The 20283-nt window shown below is 39.1% G+C and overlaps 2 protein-coding genes across 3 annotated transcripts in view; one reads left to right on the forward strand and one right to left on the reverse strand.

Moving 5' to 3' along the window:
• Positions 1–1889: 1889 nt before the first annotated feature.
• Positions 1890–20283, forward strand: part of LOC135947805 (glutamate receptor ionotropic, NMDA 3A-like) — a 60148-nt gene continuing 41754 nt past the window's right edge. For both annotated transcript variants that reach the window (XM_065496746.1, XM_065496747.1), the window contains exon 1: positions 1890–2065. The gene's annotated coding sequence lies outside the window, so the exon portion shown is untranslated. The remainder of the gene's footprint in view (positions 2066–20283) is intronic.
• LOC135947764 (uncharacterized) lies at positions 12766–14538 on the reverse strand. The gene is made up of 4 exons (XM_065496698.1): positions 14418–14538; positions 14073–14363; positions 13546–14017; positions 12766–13133 (listed from the first exon to the last, which is right to left on the reverse strand). The coding sequence occupies exons 1-4, from the start codon at positions 14517–14519 to the stop codon at positions 12799–12801; spliced, it is 1200 nt and encodes a 399-aa protein (XP_065352770.1). The 5' UTR covers positions 14520–14538; the 3' UTR covers positions 12766–12798.

Genomic DNA, 20283 nt, shown 5'->3' on the forward strand with positions numbered 1-20283 from the left:
ACCGTTAGACTCGTCTTGACGTACCCAAGTGCAATAAAGGGGTATGGGACCAACCAACCCCCAACCCCCTTTTAACCCCCTCAATAACGGGAAATTTAGCATTTTTTGTCCGTTTCAACACCTTGGAACAACGTTGACGAGTAATTGCCCTCTTCAAACCAATTCAGTTACTTAGTTCATTCAAAGACTAGTCAAACAGTACGTATTTTTTGTAAATAGGACCACTAAAACCCGAGATTCGGGTGGCACAAAGTTCCAGAGGTAGAAAAAAAGCAGAAATTGGGGTTGGTGGGGTAGGTGGGGTAGGTGACCACCCCCAAAACCCGTTGGCTGTCTAGGGGAGGTTGAGACGAGCCAAACGGTGTTCAATTTTTGCAATTCTGATGGCTCAAACCCGAGATTTGGTGATGCGTTTTATTTGATAAAAGAGGTTAGTTGCGACACAATTTATCAGAGTGCTTCATGGATAATGCACGAAAACTTTGCAATTTATTTTTGATAATTTATTGTCAACAGATGCCGCAAACTCAAATTGCAATCGCTATTTTAATTTAAGAGACGAAAAAAGACGCGTTCCAGAGTCTCGTATTTTTTGCTCAAGTCAAAAATCGACAGATTTCTTTCTTATATTGGTTTTTTAATTCATTAAATACCGGTCGTATTATGTAGTTAAATCGGTTGGCATTAGTTCTGTGTCGTGGAAATCGGTTTATCAGCTTCGCTTTCTATTTTAATTTTGAAATTTGATCGATTGATTTGCTGGCTCTCGTGCATGCTGGCAGAGAAATGTGCCATTTCTCCGTTTCTGTTGCATGTATCAAGTCGAATCATTTTTTGAAATGAGCGGCATTCAGTCTCAAATTTAATGTCTGGAGTCGTTAAACCGGTTAGTTTTAGGTAATGTCAGCAAACAAATAAAACCTCCTCCTGTAAAATCGTGAAAAGTGCAGGTTTACCTTTTGTTCGCTGACGCAGAATGCATATGTACCATTTGTTCGCTGACGCACAATGCATATTTACTTTTTTTCCGGACGCGTAACGAAATATAATTATGCATGAGGTATTATATATTACTTATTTTCCAGCGGGATCAGATTCGCATTGTAATAATTTTCCTCCCGGTCAGATCCGAATTGGCGTTGAAATTCTTCTGCTAGCAGAGAACAGAGAACCAACGTATCTAACTATTTCACCCAATCTTATTATATAATGTACTTTTGACCTGCAGAATTAAACTTGTATTGAATAATGATCACAGAATTTTGATTAAAGCATGAGTATGAATAATCAGTGGGTAAAAAATCAGAAACAAATTAGTTAAGACTTAAATGCTGACAAGTTTTGATTATGGTGAGATGTATCATATTGTCGTATTTTGTAATTTAAGAACGGCGAACATTATGTATTTATGGTGTATTTATGAATTATAAGTGCGTTTAAAAGGACAATCGAAAATCTTACGTTTTCTCATTACTGAACAAACCTGTCTTTTATAATGTTTTGCTACATATATGATAATTTGCAACATTTTGGTTCCGGATGCGGGGAAGTATAGGTCAAAGTTGCCCTGCTGGCCTCTGGCCTATAACAATAAAAATTGCTACTGTTTGACCCATTTGAAACTGAAACGGAAAAAACAATTTCGGAATTTTCCATTTTTCACCCGCGTTCAAGTCTTGCTATTTCGGCCTCGACCAGTTCAAACCAGTGGAGGGAAAATTTCAATCAGTGAGAATAAAATAAAAAATTTAATGCTTTGTCTAGTAACTACTCACATTCGTACGAGGAAGAAGGAGGAAGGGTCGGCCGACCGGGAGGCTGAGGCGTTTGGCGCGGGGTGGAGGGCGCAAGTGCGGCTGCGGGGGGCAACATCGGGCCAGCCGGCGCCTTTTCAAGCAGTACGACGGAGCGGCGAGCCAAGTCGGTTGGTCGCAACTTGCATCCGCGCCTCCTCGAGTTGGCCGCAGGTGCAGGAGCACAGGAAAAGGAACATCCTTCAGCAGGCGAGTGCGTCATGTATGAATAGCAATTGGGTTTGCCGCGACGGGGACTTTCGTAAGGCGAGGTGAGTGGAAAATTGAGCTGTGTTTGTGTGTGGTAAAACAATTTTCACGACGATCTGAGGCTTAAATTGAGTGGAAATTGGACGCGATAATCGAGCCATTGTGTCTCACTGGAGGCACTTTAACGACATGTTCCGCTGCCGGCACGAATCATGCACTTTTAAGTCATTGGAACCATAATTTTAAAAATTTCTAAAACCGTCTGAATGCTAGGCTATAAAATTCCGTGATGAACTGAGTTTTTTGGTTGTATATATTGCTTATATTAATTGTCTAGTACTCAAGAGGCTGATATTCTAACTGAGTTTCCAACATTTTCTAAAGTATTTTTTTTAGTAAAATATTAGTTGTATTGCAATTTTTAATATTAATTTCTCGAGCACTGAAAATGTCACTATAACTGAGCTAATTAATTTAATTATCTATTTAAATATACAAAATCCATCTCTTTTCATGTAATTTAGAATGAAATAATTTAAAAAGATCCAAAAAGAAGTGACACGGTAAGAAAAATAATAAATTCAAAATGTTTCAAATTTAGAGATGCGCTTTAAAAAAAAATCAGACGGCATATTCTTATTTGGAAATTACTTTCCGTCTCTCTTTCAATTTAATAAATTGGTCAAAGTAAGAAAAATCGATTTATTGACAAAGTAACAGATTGTAGTTAAAAAAAATCTTCTTGAATTCACACGGCCCTAATAACAAGTTAGTTATCAGAAAGGAGAGGGCCGGCACCCGACACAAAGCGAGGGCGAAAGAGCACAAAGTGCCAGCGGCCAGCACAGCTAATGGCAGCTTGACCATGCATGCCCAATCGAGGCTGAATTGTTCTCGCCAAAGGAGCACCGTCCTGCAACAGCGGACACGAGTCGATGGGTGCAGAACAGTAGAACATAGAAAATCCATGCTTGGCCGCAAATTTGCTAGCAACTCGGGAAACCTTGGCAAAGAAAAAGAGGATACTAAAATCCACCGTTTTTTGCAAGAAGTATAAATTATTTGGCGGAATGTGTTAAATTTCCAATCTATTCTTTAGATTGATATCTAGGGTTGGGAGTTTCAGACAAGAGGGATAAAAGAGACAAGTATTGTAAGACTGTTTTAATTCATTTTTTTAGCGATTTTCTTGGCAAAAATTCCACATTTTATCAGGTTTTGGCGTCTAAAAGGAGCTTGAAGATGAAAATCGTCTTTTATACTGGTGAACTACTGGTGCATATGAATTATTTTCGAAGAATTTATAAATCTAAACCTTTTTAGATTTGACAAATTTAAGAAGTGTGGGCTTTAATATTAAATATATTTAGGTAAAAAAATGTTGAAAACAGAAATTTTGAGCGTATTTTAATTTTTTAATACAGAGTTGATTTAGACGGTTTTACAGTGTGGCTCAAGTCTTATAATGGTGTGATCCTGATATATATGCTAAATATATTGTTAATCGAAGCAAACTAGTCGCATAGAAAAAATATTTGATCGTCTTTACTAACCAACTTTATTAATTATACAAACATTAAATCATTTAGGTACGAATAGTGAAATTCAGTTATGAATTAAAAATTTCTCATTAAAATTGAATGGATGTAACGGTCAAATTATGGCAGTATTTTTGTGACGAAAACTTATAATTCTTATCTTTGCCAGTTAAATAAACGTGTTTATTAACAACCTTGCAAGTCCGACCAATTCCATAGAACTAATCGATTTAATTTTTTTTTTATCAAAATCTCGATGATTTTACTAGTTTTTTATTGCAGAAACACAATGTGAATTTTCCTTCCTTAGTGAGAGGACATTAATGGAAATTCTAGCTGGCGTTTTCTTTTGCTTCGTAATCCTTACATTTTCCGCCATAGTCGGTTCTGTATCTCGGATCGGCTATTAATATCCCAATAAATAAAACACAAGATATCGCATTACGCACTGAATCCGTTGAGCCTGACATTAAATAAAATGAGAATCATGTTGGCGACGGGAGAATTTCAGCTTATTGTTGAAAGTGCAAAACTTGAAAAATTCTATCAACATAAGGGTGTTGTGCAAGCATAAATAGAGCAGCAGGACAAGCTGTTGGGTGTCGTCGGTGGATTTTCTACTTTATTATTATTCTTGCCACCTCCAGCAGCACGCGAGCCCTTATCTGCGAGACGGCAGCGCTGCAATATTGCGTCTGCGTTTCGCTTGTCACGGATTTTATTGCGATTTTTAAGCTGCTTTCGCCGTCCGTCACTAAACTTATCTTGTAATTGCCCCCGTAAAAACACCCTGCTTTTGCTGCAGCATAAGCAGAAAAATATATGATGTACTTTGGCTGAGCTTCAGCAGAGATAAATAACCGCGCGGCACCTATTTAAGGCGAGAGAGGAGACTGTATCTCCGAGCAGAAGCTGGCTCGTTTTTCGCGATGTCACTCACAGCCTTCCAGCGTTATTAAAATGCGTCGACCCGCGAAAATCTAGACATGCATCAAGGCAAGAACAGCCAATGAAATTGGTTTTTGCCTTTTCCATTAAAAAAACCCTTGCCCGCTTTTTACTTCAGATTTCATAAGGCAGTATTTAAATGTTTCATTAAAGTCGGGAGGAGGCTTTTGTTGGATTTTCTAGATATTCCCGTCCCATGTGGGTGCTTAAATTTTCAAAGTGGTCTTTTGTAGCTCTATGGTCTCAGGACAAAACCACTCATTAAAACGACAGTTTACAAATGGACCGCAAACAATTATGGTGCATTTCTTCGTTACCATTCGATAGTGTTTCATAAAAATTTGCCCGTAATTTAAATGCCCCCATGACTGAAAAGTCAAATTTAAAAAAATATCAAATTGACATATTTTGTTGAGAAGGGGTCACATTTCAATGGCCTTTATACATATGTTAAAAATCTTCTCAACGAGACAGATCGAATAAAGTGTAATTTTCATACTGAAATTGCAAAGGTTGGCAATTTTCAGAAATTTCCCAACAGAAATATCGTCTGGGAAGATCGCGTTCAGAAATGCTTGTGTTAAGAGATTTTATTTTTTCTAATATAGTTTTCATAAAATCAAGAATCAGAAATTTTGACTTTTTCAATTTTTTTTGCGGGTTAAACAACTTTGCTGGTATACAGTTGGCAAAGTCAAGTCAATTTTTAAAATTTGGAGCTTTACCCTCTCTTTTGAACGGGCTGCGACAGACCATTTAACCACCAAAAGTGTCATTGTTCATATATTAAAATTCAATTGTCGGTAGAGGCATGATATATCTTTTTATGACTTCGATTAAAGAGCGTTGGGCTTAAGTGTGTGCGTTGACAAACATTTCTTCCTTCCAAATCCAATGTTTGAGAGTTTTTCACGCTTGCAACGTGGCGCGCACACAGACATGAATTGTAAATTTCGCTCTCCTTCTTGTGGCGAGAAAGTCGGCTGCCTTTGCGAATTCGTAAATCCGCCAACGTTATTTCAGTGTGTGATAAATTCAAGTCATTTCATAATATTACGAGCAATGGCGCACGAGAGGTGGAATGTTAAGGGCGGAGAGGCAGAAGAAAATCCCAGCTCGATGACTCTTTTCCTCTGCTGGCATGTCACATCCATCGCATACATATTGGAGCAGTAGGATAAGTGATGATGGCCTCACTAGCTCTTGTTTACCCTGCGTTGCTCGGCGTTGCCATGTTAGCCGTGGCAATAAGTTGGCTGAGACGGCCGGCCCGAAATCATGTTTTGGAAAAATATATGGTTGACGTCCTTCGCGGGTCGCCATGACAACACGTGGCCACAGTCTGCGGCAATAAGAAGACGAATTAAGAAAAAGAAAGGGAGAGAGATCAAGAAGATTTTTAATACTGGATTTCGAAGTTATTTTGCTTCGAACGAGTACTTTGAAATTTAATTAATGGCGTTGATTTATTCAAACCATCGTGCTTAAAATCGTATTAATCGGTTAAATAGTCCGTGATATAGACTAAATTTTTGGGTTCTTCTTTCTTGAAATAATATGCCCCTTACGCCCAAGAGGTTAGCATATTATTTTTACTTGAGACTTTCCAACCAGAAAATTATGTTTTTGATGTGTTTTTAGTTAGAACAATGTTACTTAAAGGAGTGAAAATTCAATTTTTATTAAATATTTAGACATTTAATTAATTTATACTAGAATGAGTCAGACCACAGTGTTTTTGGCCAGCCGAGCTTATTACAACAACAACCTGCCACCTGAACTCAAGAACTATACCTGATGTGCAAAAAGCGACTGTGGCAAGTTTTCATTGATCAGTGATTAAAATCGATTGTGCGTGGTGAGACCCTAAAATTTTCTCGGTTTTGCAATATTTTTAAAGCTTTGTTTGCCATTTCTTGCATTGTTTTCTTTAAATATCATGTATTATATATTTACAGCAAAAAACAGAATAATCATGCAGTAAAATTTTCACAAAATAATTAGTACAACTAATAATAATAATAGCTTCTTTTAAATCTATATTTATAAATAAAAAACAGCCCCTTTTTCTTCTTAATACTGAAATGTAGATAAATGAAAAAGAGCAAAAAAATATGTAATAAACGGTCGGAAAATTTAATGACTTTAAAAATATTTGAAGGAGATACTTATTTGTAAAGTGCTTTCCATTTTGATGATTTTAGGGTTGGAGTTTTCAATCTTTTCAAGATAAAATACTTGATATTAGATGATTAAACTGATTTCCTGTCAAATAAATTTTTAAAAATATTTTCTCATAGCCAACTTACTGCAAGAATGAAAGTAGAAACCGTGAGAGGGCGCAGATGCAGATAGCTAATATTTTCATTTACAAAAGATATAGAAAGCACTTTATTTTGTCTTTCGTCTCGACACCAGCCGCCAGCCTGATGTGTGTTTAGAAATAAGCATAAACGTCTCGTCTGTCGAGTTGAGTGGCGACGAGTGCGTTATTCGGGTTATTTGCATAAACGTGGATGGGGGTGAAACGTTGAAAGCGTTGGGCGCCGAAACCACGCTGACAAGTCGACCGCTCCATCAGCTGTTTTATTAATGTGACGGGAAATCCTGCTCAACCGGCCGAATGGCTCTATTTCCCTCTTACCAACTTGAGCACTTGCATTCCTGCTGGCGCGGCTACCATCGAGCTGCGTTTATGATCAGGGGCGATTTTTGGGTCTCTCCCGAATCATTCACCGCGCGGGCTTGCACAGCACAGATTGAAAAGGGATCCGATTTACTGTTTTTATTGTTATAATAACATGGGTGGACATACAGGTGGACAATTGATAAAAAAATGTATTTTAAAAAATGACCGCTCTTTTTCTACAATCGTGTTGTAAAGATAGGAAAATCCTTTACTTTTCGAAATATTTGTATTATTAAGAAACATTTTCTTTTAGCTAAAATTGTTACTCCATTTTTATCAAAGCTTTCCAGTCCTTGGACATAAGAAGTAGCTAAAGAGCCAACAACCTATTTATATATTATCATTTATTTATTTATATTTATTTTAAGTTTCACATGGGTTGCTAAAAATAAAGTTACAGTTTTTAATCAGATGAAAATTGATACAATGAATTGGTATATCAAGTAAGAAAATTTGCAGTTTCCCTCTTCTCGAGTTTCGCTCTAATCAAAGTCATTAAAAATTACCCACTCAAAGTGCATTAGAGCATTTATAATTTAGACTAAATAGAAATCAAGATGAAATTCGTGGCGTGAAATTCCACGCTGTAAACGTCAAAGAGCTTGTTTGGCGGATGCTGCGTACATGTGCGATTTTAGACGGAATTAGTCAAGCAAATTGGATGCTCTGCCATGGCAAATCTCGCTCTTCATGCAAATGAAGCTGCAGCTACGTAGAACTGAGAATTCAATCCGCACCACGGTTGTCGCGCGACGAGTGTTTCTCTCTCCTGAGAAACAAGAGAAAAGAAAGTACACACGTATACAAGCAGCTGTTCTTGGCATAATTTCAGCCAGAGGAAAAATATTATCACAAGAAAACTTTGGCACTGCGGATTCGCTAAAAGTTCACCTTGTACTTTTTTCCTTGAAACAGAGGTCTTGCCAACCCAGGCTACAAAAAAAAATGCTTTATATTCTGAGAGAGAACTAGATAAGCAGCAATAAGGAATATCCAATCAGATCCACCAGATTGAGCATAATATCCAAAACAACGAGTTCAAAAAGATTCACAGAAAGGCAGCTTTTACAAAGGGCACTGTTTAGTTTTCAGTAAAATTATTAATTTAAAAAAACTCAAAATGCCCTAACTTCTTGGAAAGTGGTCCGAAATCAATTAACTTGACATTTTTTGAATCTGCTCAGCGAGACGGATGAATCAAATGGTTAGCTATTTTCATACTTTTGTAAAAATGTGCACTTTTTCAATTATTTCCAATAAAAAATCTAGATTACAATTTTCAAGAATTTGAACTTTTTTAGAAGCTTTGACAGCCGTCAAAAGACTCCAAAATTCGAAATTTCACTGTCCATAGTTTATTTCAAAACCGTGAATAGCGAAAATGTTTCCCCATGCGAATTTGAATCTAATTTTAAAACTTAGTGACTTTGTGGGATGGTGGATGGTAACAAGAAAAATTAGTTTTAGCCGGATAAATAGGCGCGCTCTCCTTGTAAAAACATCCTTAGAGTTTCCCTGTTAGAGCTGATTGAAAATCAATGATATTGATATACTTGTTGGTGCAAAAAGAGCATGCTCTCCAATATGACGGAGTTGCAATCGTCGCGATTGATCTCGCGCTCAAACGCCGGGGCGAACACATCAGTCGAAGGCGCGCACAGGATCCTGTCGGGAGATAAAACACGCACGCAACAATGACCTGGCGCGGCAAACGCGACCAGCGCGAGGATTATTGATTCGACCCGGTTGGCTCGCGAAATTAAAAAAAAAAAACGGCGGCGGCGCAGCAATTATCGTGGCTGTTACATTTTGCACTGGGTCGCGCGCGGCCTTGAGCGTTTTGCTTGTTGTGGTCCCCAGAGAGCTGACACAAAAACGATAAACATGATATTCAGCACATAACTTTCTTTCAAATTCTTTAATTGAGTCTTGGCGGGCGAGGGAAATCTGAGGCCGCACTTTTGTTGATGCTCCACTTTTCCGCATGACAGACGCACAAGGGATTCTCTTTTCTCCTCGGCTTGTTTGTCGCAGTAATTAACTCGCTAGCTGCTGCAGCTGCCGGGCTTTTTCTCCTTCTGCCCACTCAAACGAATCGCATAATTCAGCGTTTCACATTTCACAGCCATTTTCCTCTTCTCTTCACTAAATACGCGAAACAATTCAATCCACGAAATTCTATCTCGTGGAAGGGCCATTGTTAACGAGATATTTACTTTATTTATATTTAACTTCAATATTTATTTCTAGGGCTGGGATTTTGAGATGGATTTATGAAATTTGAAATAGCCATGCAGGAAAGCAAAATTGTTATTGAAATGCGATGACATTTCAAATTGAAATTTGTTCAAATTTTGACCTTAAAATTACAGAAGCGTGCGTCTGACGAACCATTAATAACGGGAATAAACTCTATCGAATTGTAGCGAAAATTTGACACATGAAAATCTTGATCATCGTCATATTCTGTGTATTCCTCATAATACTGCTGGTATCCACCATATTCATCGTATTGGAGAGCAGAATCATAATACTCAAAATCCTCTTGCTGATAGTCAGCTGCATTTGCTCCTTCAGTTTGAGACAAATGTGTTTGATTTGAGCTGGCCGAGCCCCCAGGCGCAAGGAGGTGGCGACTAAAATAAATTGTAGTGGGGGACAATACTATATTGGCCGCTGCAACACCATAATTTTGGGATTAAAATGTGTAACATAATTATACATGTCATCAAACTCTAGAAGCGATTAAATGTGTTAGAATCAGTATTTACCTGCTTTTCTTATCCTAAGAATTTCCCAGAAAATCATTTGAAAAATTGAAGTTTTTCGGGGAGCAGTAAGTAACGACAGATTTTTCTAGCGATGAAAACTGTATTTTACACCACGGTACCCAGGAAAGCTCCTCCTGACGCTTCTATTTCCTGGATTTTCTGTTGCAGTTTCGTAGAAACGTCTCGAAAGTGAATAGGAGTACCCGTGAAGCGCAGAAAATTCGCCTCCTTGCGGCTACAAATTATTCATTAGAGTAGCATTTTATGCCTTAGCGAGAAAGCCGCTCTTCCACCTCAGATGGCAGTTAGTTCGCTTCGCGCACGACGGGACTCATTAATTATTATGCTCGTCAGCAAAAACCACATTTCGCAAAATTCCAGCCTCTGCAGTTGTGGAGGTAGTCGCGAAATTGGGAAATTGCTGTCAATTATCAGGTCATTTGTTATCCGCGAAGGATGAAAAAGACAAAGATTCATCACCTCCGCCGGTGCGGCGTGCAAGAAAAGTTGGGCAACCCGCTCGGCGCGTCTGATCGGCGGAGTGCCTGCCTTTTTGTGCTGCAGGCGCGCTGCTCTCTTGCCAACGGCATTTTTCACAGTGAACATGAGACGTTGTCGCGTCAGACGAGAAACGTGCATATCCCCAGCGCACAGCTCTTTTTTCAGGAAATGAAGTGGAAGGACGTGTGTTGGTTTCATTCGCGGGCGAAATTCAGCTCACAAATAAATGTGAAATGTAATTTCGCAAATGTTCTCAGTACAATCTCAATGGGCTCATATCTACGCTCATTTTTTTCGCGACTTTCCGTCAGCCTGTATACTTTTAATATTAAGCGTAAAAACGTGCTTTGTTATTCCATTTTTCATTTAATACTAGTTGAAAGCTTTCTTCCAGGGATGCGTGCAAACATAATCGAATTTGCGCAGTATTATTTAATCGGTGTCGTATAACAAAATGGTAATCGATTTTGGGAAGAATAAAACGTTGTACATTTGCCAAGTGTCATCAGTTAATTAGCCGCTTGTTTATTTTCTTCTTACAACGATATGTAATTTATTACCACGAGTTAAACGTTGCCAAAATGACTCAAATTTTGGCCATTTTATGTCGCATTCTCTGTGAACAGCGACCACTAGAAGAGGGTGGAATTTAGACATGGTGGACGTTGTTTCGTGGAAAATTAAAAAAGTAGGCATAGAAATCATTGTAACGCGCGGAATCATAACTTGATATTAAAGCTGAAATTTGCAGGAAAAAATCCTGATTAAATTAGCGATATTATCGCTTTTAGAGAAATAATAGAAAATAATCGGTTCAATAAATGCTTCTAATCTTGAGATTCGTGCTTGAGACTAAACAACCTAGCAGTCATTTTCCTTTTCCCATTTATTTATATTTTAAAAGTGAGATTTAAAGGTTGTATGACTGCGTGCGTAAGTATACATTTTTTCACTGCCCTTTTGTACCGGCAGTTATGAAAATTTAAAACCTGCTTTTCGATTTAGCAAAGATGAGAAATCACCGTGGGTGCTAGCGACAGTCCGCCGGTAGGCAAGAGGGCTGAATTATTTCCCTGGCTCGGTTTTCACTGGTGAAATTAATTCGCTCTCCTCTCGCTGCTGACGCCCCATTTAATCGCTCCAAAATCGAATCTGCTGCAACGAGTCATGCCTGCGGCGCTCCCGCGACTCGAATTGAACCACTAATCTGCGCGCACTTGAGGGAGAATAACAGTCTTTGATGTGAACCTGCAGCTAATTGGCCGCAGTCAAAGCCGCAAACTATGCACGTCTCAGCCAATTTCAGTTTTAAGCGTTTTAAGTTTCGGCTTCCCCCAAGTGGGTATTTATATAAATTTGACGCGTTTGGCGCCGCGCTAACTGAATTAATCACGTGACTCGAGTGTCGTGTGAAGAGGTGGTGCTATATTTGAAACTCTCTCAGAGTCAAAAAGGCAACACGTGTAGCGGAGCAGTCGCCTTAATTGTGCTCGTTCAGCAGCAGGGCGGAGGGTGTGTGCTCAGCACTCGACTCTCGCAGCTTCAAACGCAGCTCGTCCGATTAATAAATTAGCACCGCACGCCAGTCGCTTGTCATTTTCTGCAGTCTGAATCGAAGCGTTGGTGAAATCGACAAAAGCACGAGCAATCTACTCTTTCCCATCTGGCGAGGCCCTTGGTGCGGCGGTGAGATACGCAACTTTTTGTTCCCCCGTTCTGCCGCTTTTGGCAAACGTAAACTGCGAGCATTAAGCGCTGCGAACTTGACGGCGTGCGCTTGTTTTGGTCGCCACTCGGTGATTTGTGGATCAGATTACGGTCTCCAGTGGCCCTAGCAACTCGACGGCCGCAAAACATTGCAATAAAATTTCCCGGCACAGAATCGAACAAGCCCAACTCTCTTCCCCTCAAGGAAAAAAACTGTGAGAGCGCGTGTAAACGGTAAAAAGTGTTACGATTGCGAAGAAGCGGATTTTTGATGAAGTGCGCGCCGTAAAATTTCCGCACGGCTCGTCAAAGGAGTAGGCACCCGTGTTCATTCATTAAAATACAAGCACTTCCTTTTTGGTCTGAGCGCAAGATGAAAATCGTTGTGTTGATTAAGATTCGCCCTCGAGCAACAATGCGAGAGGTGGCAAAACAGGATGTTCATGCGTTGACACCGCCTAAAAGGGGTCGATGACTCTCCATTTTCCACCTTCTTTCAAGTGGTCCTACAAAGTTTTTAATTAAGCAAGCCTCAAGCTAACAGCAATCCCCCCAGCTATTGTCGCACATCAGTCTTTCCCAGGTCATGCAAATTTAAACAGAAGCCATCCTGTAGCGAAATTGATTATATTTCAAACTCATCAAAAGCATTTCCACCAAGACGTTTCCTTAGTGCGCAAGCTGTGCTCAAAGTACTCGAGCACCGCCTGCTCTTTTTCGCTGACCAGCGTCCGGGACTTTTTCACCAAGGCGCGTCTTTTCTTGTTACTCTTGAGCTCCATCATCTGCTTGACCAGCTGCATAGAAATCTCAGTGACACCTTCGTCACCGACTGGCTCCACCTGAAGCTCCTCAACTGGGTCTGCTTCGGTGACCGACTCTACGCGTGTTTCCTTAGGTACTGCGGCCTCAGTAACCAACGTGTTGGAATCTTCAGAAAAGACAAGAGAGGCTGAAGCTTCGTCATTCTCATCATCTGAAATATTACTTGTTGCTGTTTAAAGTAGCACTGGATTTTCACTTTTGACAGAGCCAAATCGATTGCTTAGGGTCGAATTAGATTAGGCAATTCGACACGACGTTCCGAAAATCGGTGGAAAAGTAAAAACCGTTATATACTGAAGCGGTTTTTGGTCAGAACCTAGCAATATATTCAAACCAATCAGTTCTCTGATTGAACCTGGCGCTGGCCTGAGGTTGGTACAGCAACACCACAACGACAGCCAGGGCAGTTAAGCGAAAATTCTAATTGATCTGCGCTTGCAGTCGCTGTGGAGTTACCGTCTCGATTTGGCTGTGAGCAAATCAGTGAACCGCTCCCTTCTCTGATAGTCGCCCGCGTTCGGAGCACTAATAATTGTTTTGTTAAAAAAATTTCTGGACCTCACCCTCAGTGCTGTCGAGTGCTTCTTGTTCCTCGAGCAAAGTTTCGGTATCGGAATCTTCCTCAGTCTCATCGGATTCTTCTTCTGGGATTTCGATTTCTTCAGGTTGCAGGAATGGGAAAGCACCTAGGTTCACCATATCCATGCGCTGCTGGATGTTGTTGATCGTGTTCTGGATTTTGTGCAGCATGAAGTGGCGGACAACCTCTGCCTCCTGATCATTGAAGTACATCGGCGTCATCATGTTGGTCACCAAGTGAAGCATCGGGTTCATTTCAGCGTCGTCTAAGTCCAGAATAAAGGCTCGAAGGAGAGGATTGTCCAAAGGGCCGGCTATGGGCTTGTCCGTGGACTCAGGTTCTTGTGCGGTTAGTAGCACCTTCTGGTCCTGCGAGTCGAAACTGCTAGCACTGCTAGTGGTAGTGGTGTTGCTGTCAGACCTGAGGTACACTTCAGAGTCTGTCTGCGAGCCTTCCTGATGGTTTAAACATTATTATATGTCGTTATAAATTTTTGCAAACGATATGTACCTTGACCGAAACAGATCTCGAGTCCAAATACCACGAGGTGTTGTCCTCGGCGTTGTTGCCTGACGCCTCAATCATAGTCTCAGGTTGTTGCTCTTCCTGTGAGTTTCGTCTGAGTCGCAAAACCTCTTGGTACCGGTCTAAAACCTCTATGCTCGACAGATACTGCTGGACTTGTCGTGTCCTCCAAAAAATCGGATGAGGCGCAGAAACGCTTGTTGCCGCTCCACCCAGAGAGACTCGAGGTCTCTGTTGTTGCTGCGTGTTGCCGTTGTAGTTGTTCAGAAAGTCACCCTATGGAACTGTTAATGTCAAATAGTAAGCGGAACGAATGTGGTATTTCCGCACCTCAGCTTCCTGAGTAGTCGATGAATTTTGGTTGAGCCACGAAATGACAAGCGTAATTGTTGAAGGATCCGAACCGCGCAAAACGATAGGACCTTCATTCATTGGAACACCAACAGTGAAGTAATTTTATTTTTTCTTGCATTTTAACCAGTAAAAGGAAACAATATCATTTGCAATGTGAATTGTTGAATCGTGCAATTAGATAATTTTACAACAATTGCGCCTTTCAATATAATATATGCAAAAGCTAAAGTAAGAAGACTAGCTACTTTCTTAAACTTTATATTTTCGATTTTCTACAAATGCAGTCTCATTTTATTACATATGATTTTTTGTTCAATTAAATTTTGTGAACGACTTTCTTCTTTTAATGGATGGATAAATGATAGCTTTCCTTTTTGGAAAGGAAACTGCGATTAGAAAAGCACGTACATTTTAGTGATTAATTTTGGCCTTAAATCAATCAATTTTAGGTTAAATTGACGCAATTCTATATCCACAAAGGGAAATATCATTTTTGCAGTCGTTAAGTACATTTTTACAAAGTTACATCTAAACTTATTAACATGGTTTTCTCATTCCTCCTTAACATCATCCAGAACACCCCAGCCAAATTCATATTTTCAGCGTTCCTTGCCTTTTTAGTGTTCTGGGAGCATAAAAGTGCTGGTTTTTATTGCTTCAGGCACACCATAAAATTGAGAACATAAAATGAGACAAAATTTAATCATTAAAAGTTTAAAAAAGAAAATTAAAGAAAAACTTGGTGTGATAATAAATGGTGGGCGTGAACTGTCGAGGCCACTCATGCTCACAGCCCAACAACTTATCTACACGCGTGTATTTATAATTAAGCAACGACCCGTATAGGATCAGTGATAGGGTGCGGAAGGCAAGAGCTGCTGCCATTTGACCCGTTAGCGGAATGCGCCATCGATTTCGCATAATTCGCATTCAGGCCTGTGTCGCGATTTTGGCTCGCCCACCCCTCGCCGAATTCGTGCCGCATTGCAACTCGATTCATAAATTCACAACAACTGTCGCACGAGCATTGGAACTTGTCAAATCCAACCGCACCGGCGACAGTCAGTGCGCAGCGCAAAACCTGAATCATTCTCTGCAAGAGTCGGCAGACGGTAAAATTTAATGCTTTATATGGATTTAAAAGCAATTTTTTGCATCAAACGAGTACACTTTTGTGATATAAACATAAAATACCGGTCGAAAATATTTCTATCACTATTTTTTAGTGATACGATACGGACGCAAGCAATCAAAAAAAATTTTAATTACGATTTTCGATCAATTTTGTGATGATTTTTGGTAGATTAAAATCTCCGTGAATCTATTTTGAAGATTCTATATATTTTGAAATTTTTAGAAGATCTTTTTGGACATTTATAAGACACTATGGAGTTTTCCAGTTGAATAAAAAACCTTCTCATACTTCATAATAGTTTTAACACTGATAAAATTTGATATTTTTTACACAATGAAAAGAATCAGTGACAAATTACGACGTAAAATGTTTAAATTTGTATGTATCCGTAAAATATTCTCATACCAATACAAATACTGCAGATCATTTTTCTAAATATATTTTTACATGATTCAAATTGAAAATAATTGTAATTAAAAGTTTGTTGTAAGTCACATATGAATTATTTTAACAATATATTCTCAATTTTTTAGGATCTTGTACGATTTTGCTAATAAATTTATGAAAGAAACAGATCTTCACGTTTGCGTTTGACCGTTCTGCTTAGGCTGTGAAAAGATGAAGCTGAAATTATTCCGCTACGGGCAGACCCTGTGCTCTTTTTTTGTTTTTGCACAGAGCGTAAAGCACTTTCCTTGTGCTATGTGTGAGCAGCTCTCCCTCTTTCTCTCCACACTCACAGTGAGCACTGCATGTTGATATTAAATTCCAAACTAGCACGCACAGCAGCGCGTGCCTTAAAAAAGGGCCCTGCCGGCTTTGTTTTGTGCCAGCTCACACCGTGGCATTTTGAATAATTCAGAGATATTTTTATGCGGCCATCGTGGTCGCAAAAAGTGCAATATTAAAACCGTGTGTTTTCTAAAGGAATAATTGTTTTCCATTTAGCTGGTTTTGTTTCAATAATATTTCTGTTGCGCTCGGCCTGCTCCTCTGACTTGATTGGCGTCGATTTTGCGTCCCAAACGCACTGCGGCAAAATCAGCTTGCTGCCCCCTGCTCCCTCCCGCGCGCGCGACACAACACAAAGTAACAAGCAGAAGAACGCGATGAGAGGGAATCTTCCCCCGAAATTAGGTCTCTATCTGGTTTCCTTGCGGTGGGCACGAGGTTATTTTTTTGTTACCGCCACTCTGCAAAAGGGATTACTCGCAGCTACGAGGCCATTTGCACTTTGCTCTCCAAAATTAACTCACTGTCTCAAGTTCTCCCTCCTATGATATCATTAAGTAAGTTGTACAGGAAGCCAGAAAATATTTTATTTTTGCAAACTACAAACTCACGCTGTTTTCCCTTCACAGGCTTCATGGTATGAATTAGAACAGAAAGAAATGTTTAATTAAAGCAAATAAATTACAATTCCATTCTTAAGAAACGAATTTCCACGTGAGATTTGTTGCATTCTTGAGAGAGGTTAATGAATGACAAGACTTCGTCCTCGTTTTCTATTTATTTGGTCTTGTGGAGCCTACTCATGAAGTAGGGTGGACTGGTCGAGTTTAATTAAATAACTCTGACATCAACTTGTTATTCATTATAACCGCTAAGGGATTAGAATTCCAATCAATTCTATTTTGTACATGCTAAAAATTGCATACCAAATATTATCGAGTCAAATACGGACTGAGTGACAACCGATATTAAATTTAAGAATTTGCCTTATATATCTCTCGAAAAATTAAATGATTTATTGTGAGTGATTTTTTTCGCTTGATTTCGTTTCCTCTCATCGCGATCTATCCAACGGGGTGTACGAATTATGAGCTAAATTTCGCTCCTGGGTGAAAAAAATCACGATCATCTTGCCACTTGATAAGCAAGCAAAATTTGTAGCGTTTTTATTTCGAAATATAAACGCAACCTGGAAAAAAATTTTGGCTTTTTCCCAATTTTCAGTGACGATGATTTTTTTGCTATTCACTTTAAAATATTCTTCTTGAAACTTTAAAAATGCGATCAATCAGTGGGTAACCCTACCCTCTGTAGCTTGTACTGGGTGAGGTGTGTGGCTGCTGAGCACAATGCTTCGCACCGCAAACCTATCGCCTGCAGGCATCAGGCATCACCGAATCGTCTGAGGAATTAGCCGAACGCCCGGGATCCGGCCAGTAGTCGCGACTACATGCATGTATAATTGGCGGACGAGTGCGGTTTCGTCTAATGTATTTGAACAATGCACCCACTGAGTGTGTTTGTAGAGTGAATGCGAATTCCGACCGCGGTCGATACACGGGCAAAGCCCAGAGCATATACTCTCAATCCACATGCATATTTAACCACATTAAGAGCGCCATGTGTGTCAAACTGGAATTCGATTAGCACAAGTTAATGTTAAATAACTGTTAAATGTAAATTACTTCGTGAATTCACTTCATTTTCTCCACAGCATTTAATATATTCGCATAAAATATAGCGACTTTTGGAACTTGAGGAAAAGCTTGGCAAATTCGGAAAACTAGTCACAGGAAGAAATTTTTCACATATTCCAAAAAACCTTCCCTCTCTCCAATTTCCTAGGAAGTCCGTTTTAAAAATTTACTTGTAATTACTAGAAAGTTATGAAAACCTGCAAAAATTGGGAAAATCTAAAATAAAGCTTGATTTAAAATTTATCTTAGAGAAAATTTAAACTCAAAATTAAACTAAATTTGAAAAATAACGGTAAATTGAAATCTGTTAAGATTTTGACTTTTATATTATGGAGGCATGTGTGCATCTAGAAAACCAAAAATAACAAACAGCAACAATTCCTTTGGCAACTTGTCAATTTTAATCAAACACTATCGAATGTTAGCGAAAAAAACATTATTAAAAATTGCGATATCATTTTGAAATATATTTATTAATTTATTCACCGTCAGGTTATATTTATTTAAATATGCATACTGTTTCATGCGCGAAAATCAATTAGAAAACTTTATCTGGTTCTCACTGAAAATTTTTCATCGTATCATTCCTTTAGGCGCTAAGCCCAACCATGTGTGTGTTTAGAAAGGCAAAACATGCGTGTGTGAAATGTTTATGTGAAGTGTGGGCGGACGAATGGCGTGTAATCCGCTGCAGGCGCGCATAATATTTTGCTGCGATGCGGCTTTTCAGCAATGTTCGCACCTGCGAGCATTGGACTTAAATGACAATCCCCTGAGTAAAATTTTTGTTTTCGCAAAGTGCTAAAGCCGCGTCTGCAGCTTTGCCTGCTGAGCCTCTGCGTTTGTTTGTTGATGCGAGATTGTTTGCTTTGCACTAACGTAGCTCCGAAATTTGAATGATTTATTTTTGAAATTCCATTTGCCACAGAGTTTGTGACACCGTTACCCTTTTTTATTTGCATTTACTAACAGCATGCATGTGTCAGGATTTTAATTTAGGGCAGAAAATTGACAAAAATAATGTTCAGTGTTTTTTCCTTAACTTGCTCTTCGATTGTTTTTAAAGCGTGTAAAAGTAGGAAACTAACTAACGGTTAATTATGGTTCGTTAGATGCACGCCTCCGTAGTTAAAATTTTTCAACTTCCATGATTACTTGAATAGTGGTCTAATTACAATTAACTTTACAATTTTTTAATCTGCTCAGAGAGACGAATAGAATAATGTTCGATTTTCATACTTTTGCAAAATTTCGTGATGCTTCCTAAATGTTTCCACAGAAAAATTATAAGGATGAAGAAATATAGCGAGTTTGATTTTTTTCCGACATAGTTTTCAAGCTCCATTTGGCTAATTCCAAATATTCTGCTGGTCGCATAACTTGCTGGTAAATAAAAGTCAATTTTTTAAAACGGCTTTCTGGAAAATTAGGGAGCGAAGAATATTGTGACTTAATTTTTGGTAATTCGTCATTGATTGTAGCACAAATACTTGGTAAAATATTAATCATAAATAGAAAAAGGGAAAACTGGATTTAAAAAAGAAACGGTCGAACAGTTGTGTGAAGTCTGGCTGAATGCGGTTGTGACACAAGTAGGTAAGTAATGTATGCCACGTGCGGATGCATTATTTGCTTTTTAAACAACGTGAAAGCTTTTCGTTCCGATGCTCGGTATTTTATTCTCATACCCGCATGCCTGCTTTGTTTATCTGCAAAGTTCGAGTAGCGTAATTAGTGAGGTGCGACAGACGCGTCGTCAGGGGTTCGCACTAAGGAGAGTTCGCACTGCAGCAGCCTTGTGACGTCAGAGATGAATTTCCGGCTTGCCAAGATGACGGATTCTCAAAGTCTTTTGTCTTTTTGTCGGGCGGCAGAGACGTAAATTACCGTAATGCCGGCGTCTCATCACTCACCGCGGTGGAGGATTTTAGACGACATGAAGCTCATTTTGCAAATCGCTCTTCTCGCTGCCATAGAAAATACCACTCTCTGAGACGATGGCAAATTGCATCATAAATAGGGCTTCTAATCGTTGCAGCAGCAGCACGAATCATGTGACCTAAAATCGTGAAATAAAATGCTAAAAAACATCTAAATTGGGTAAATTGTCCATGAACAACCGAGTTTTAGGTTCTAATCAGGTCCCTTGTGCTTAATCTATTTTGAACCGGTTATATTTATAATAGAGAAAATTATTTCTAGCAGTAAAAATTCAATTTTAATGCACAACATATAGTTGTTAATAAATTTTTATTTCATTATCCAGCAATAAAAATGT

Source organism: Cloeon dipterum, chromosome 1 (assembly GCF_949628265.1).
Source record: "Cloeon dipterum chromosome 1, ieCloDipt1.1, whole genome shotgun sequence".
In the NCBI taxonomy this organism is placed as follows: Eukaryota; Metazoa; Arthropoda; class Insecta; order Ephemeroptera; family Baetidae; genus Cloeon; species Cloeon dipterum.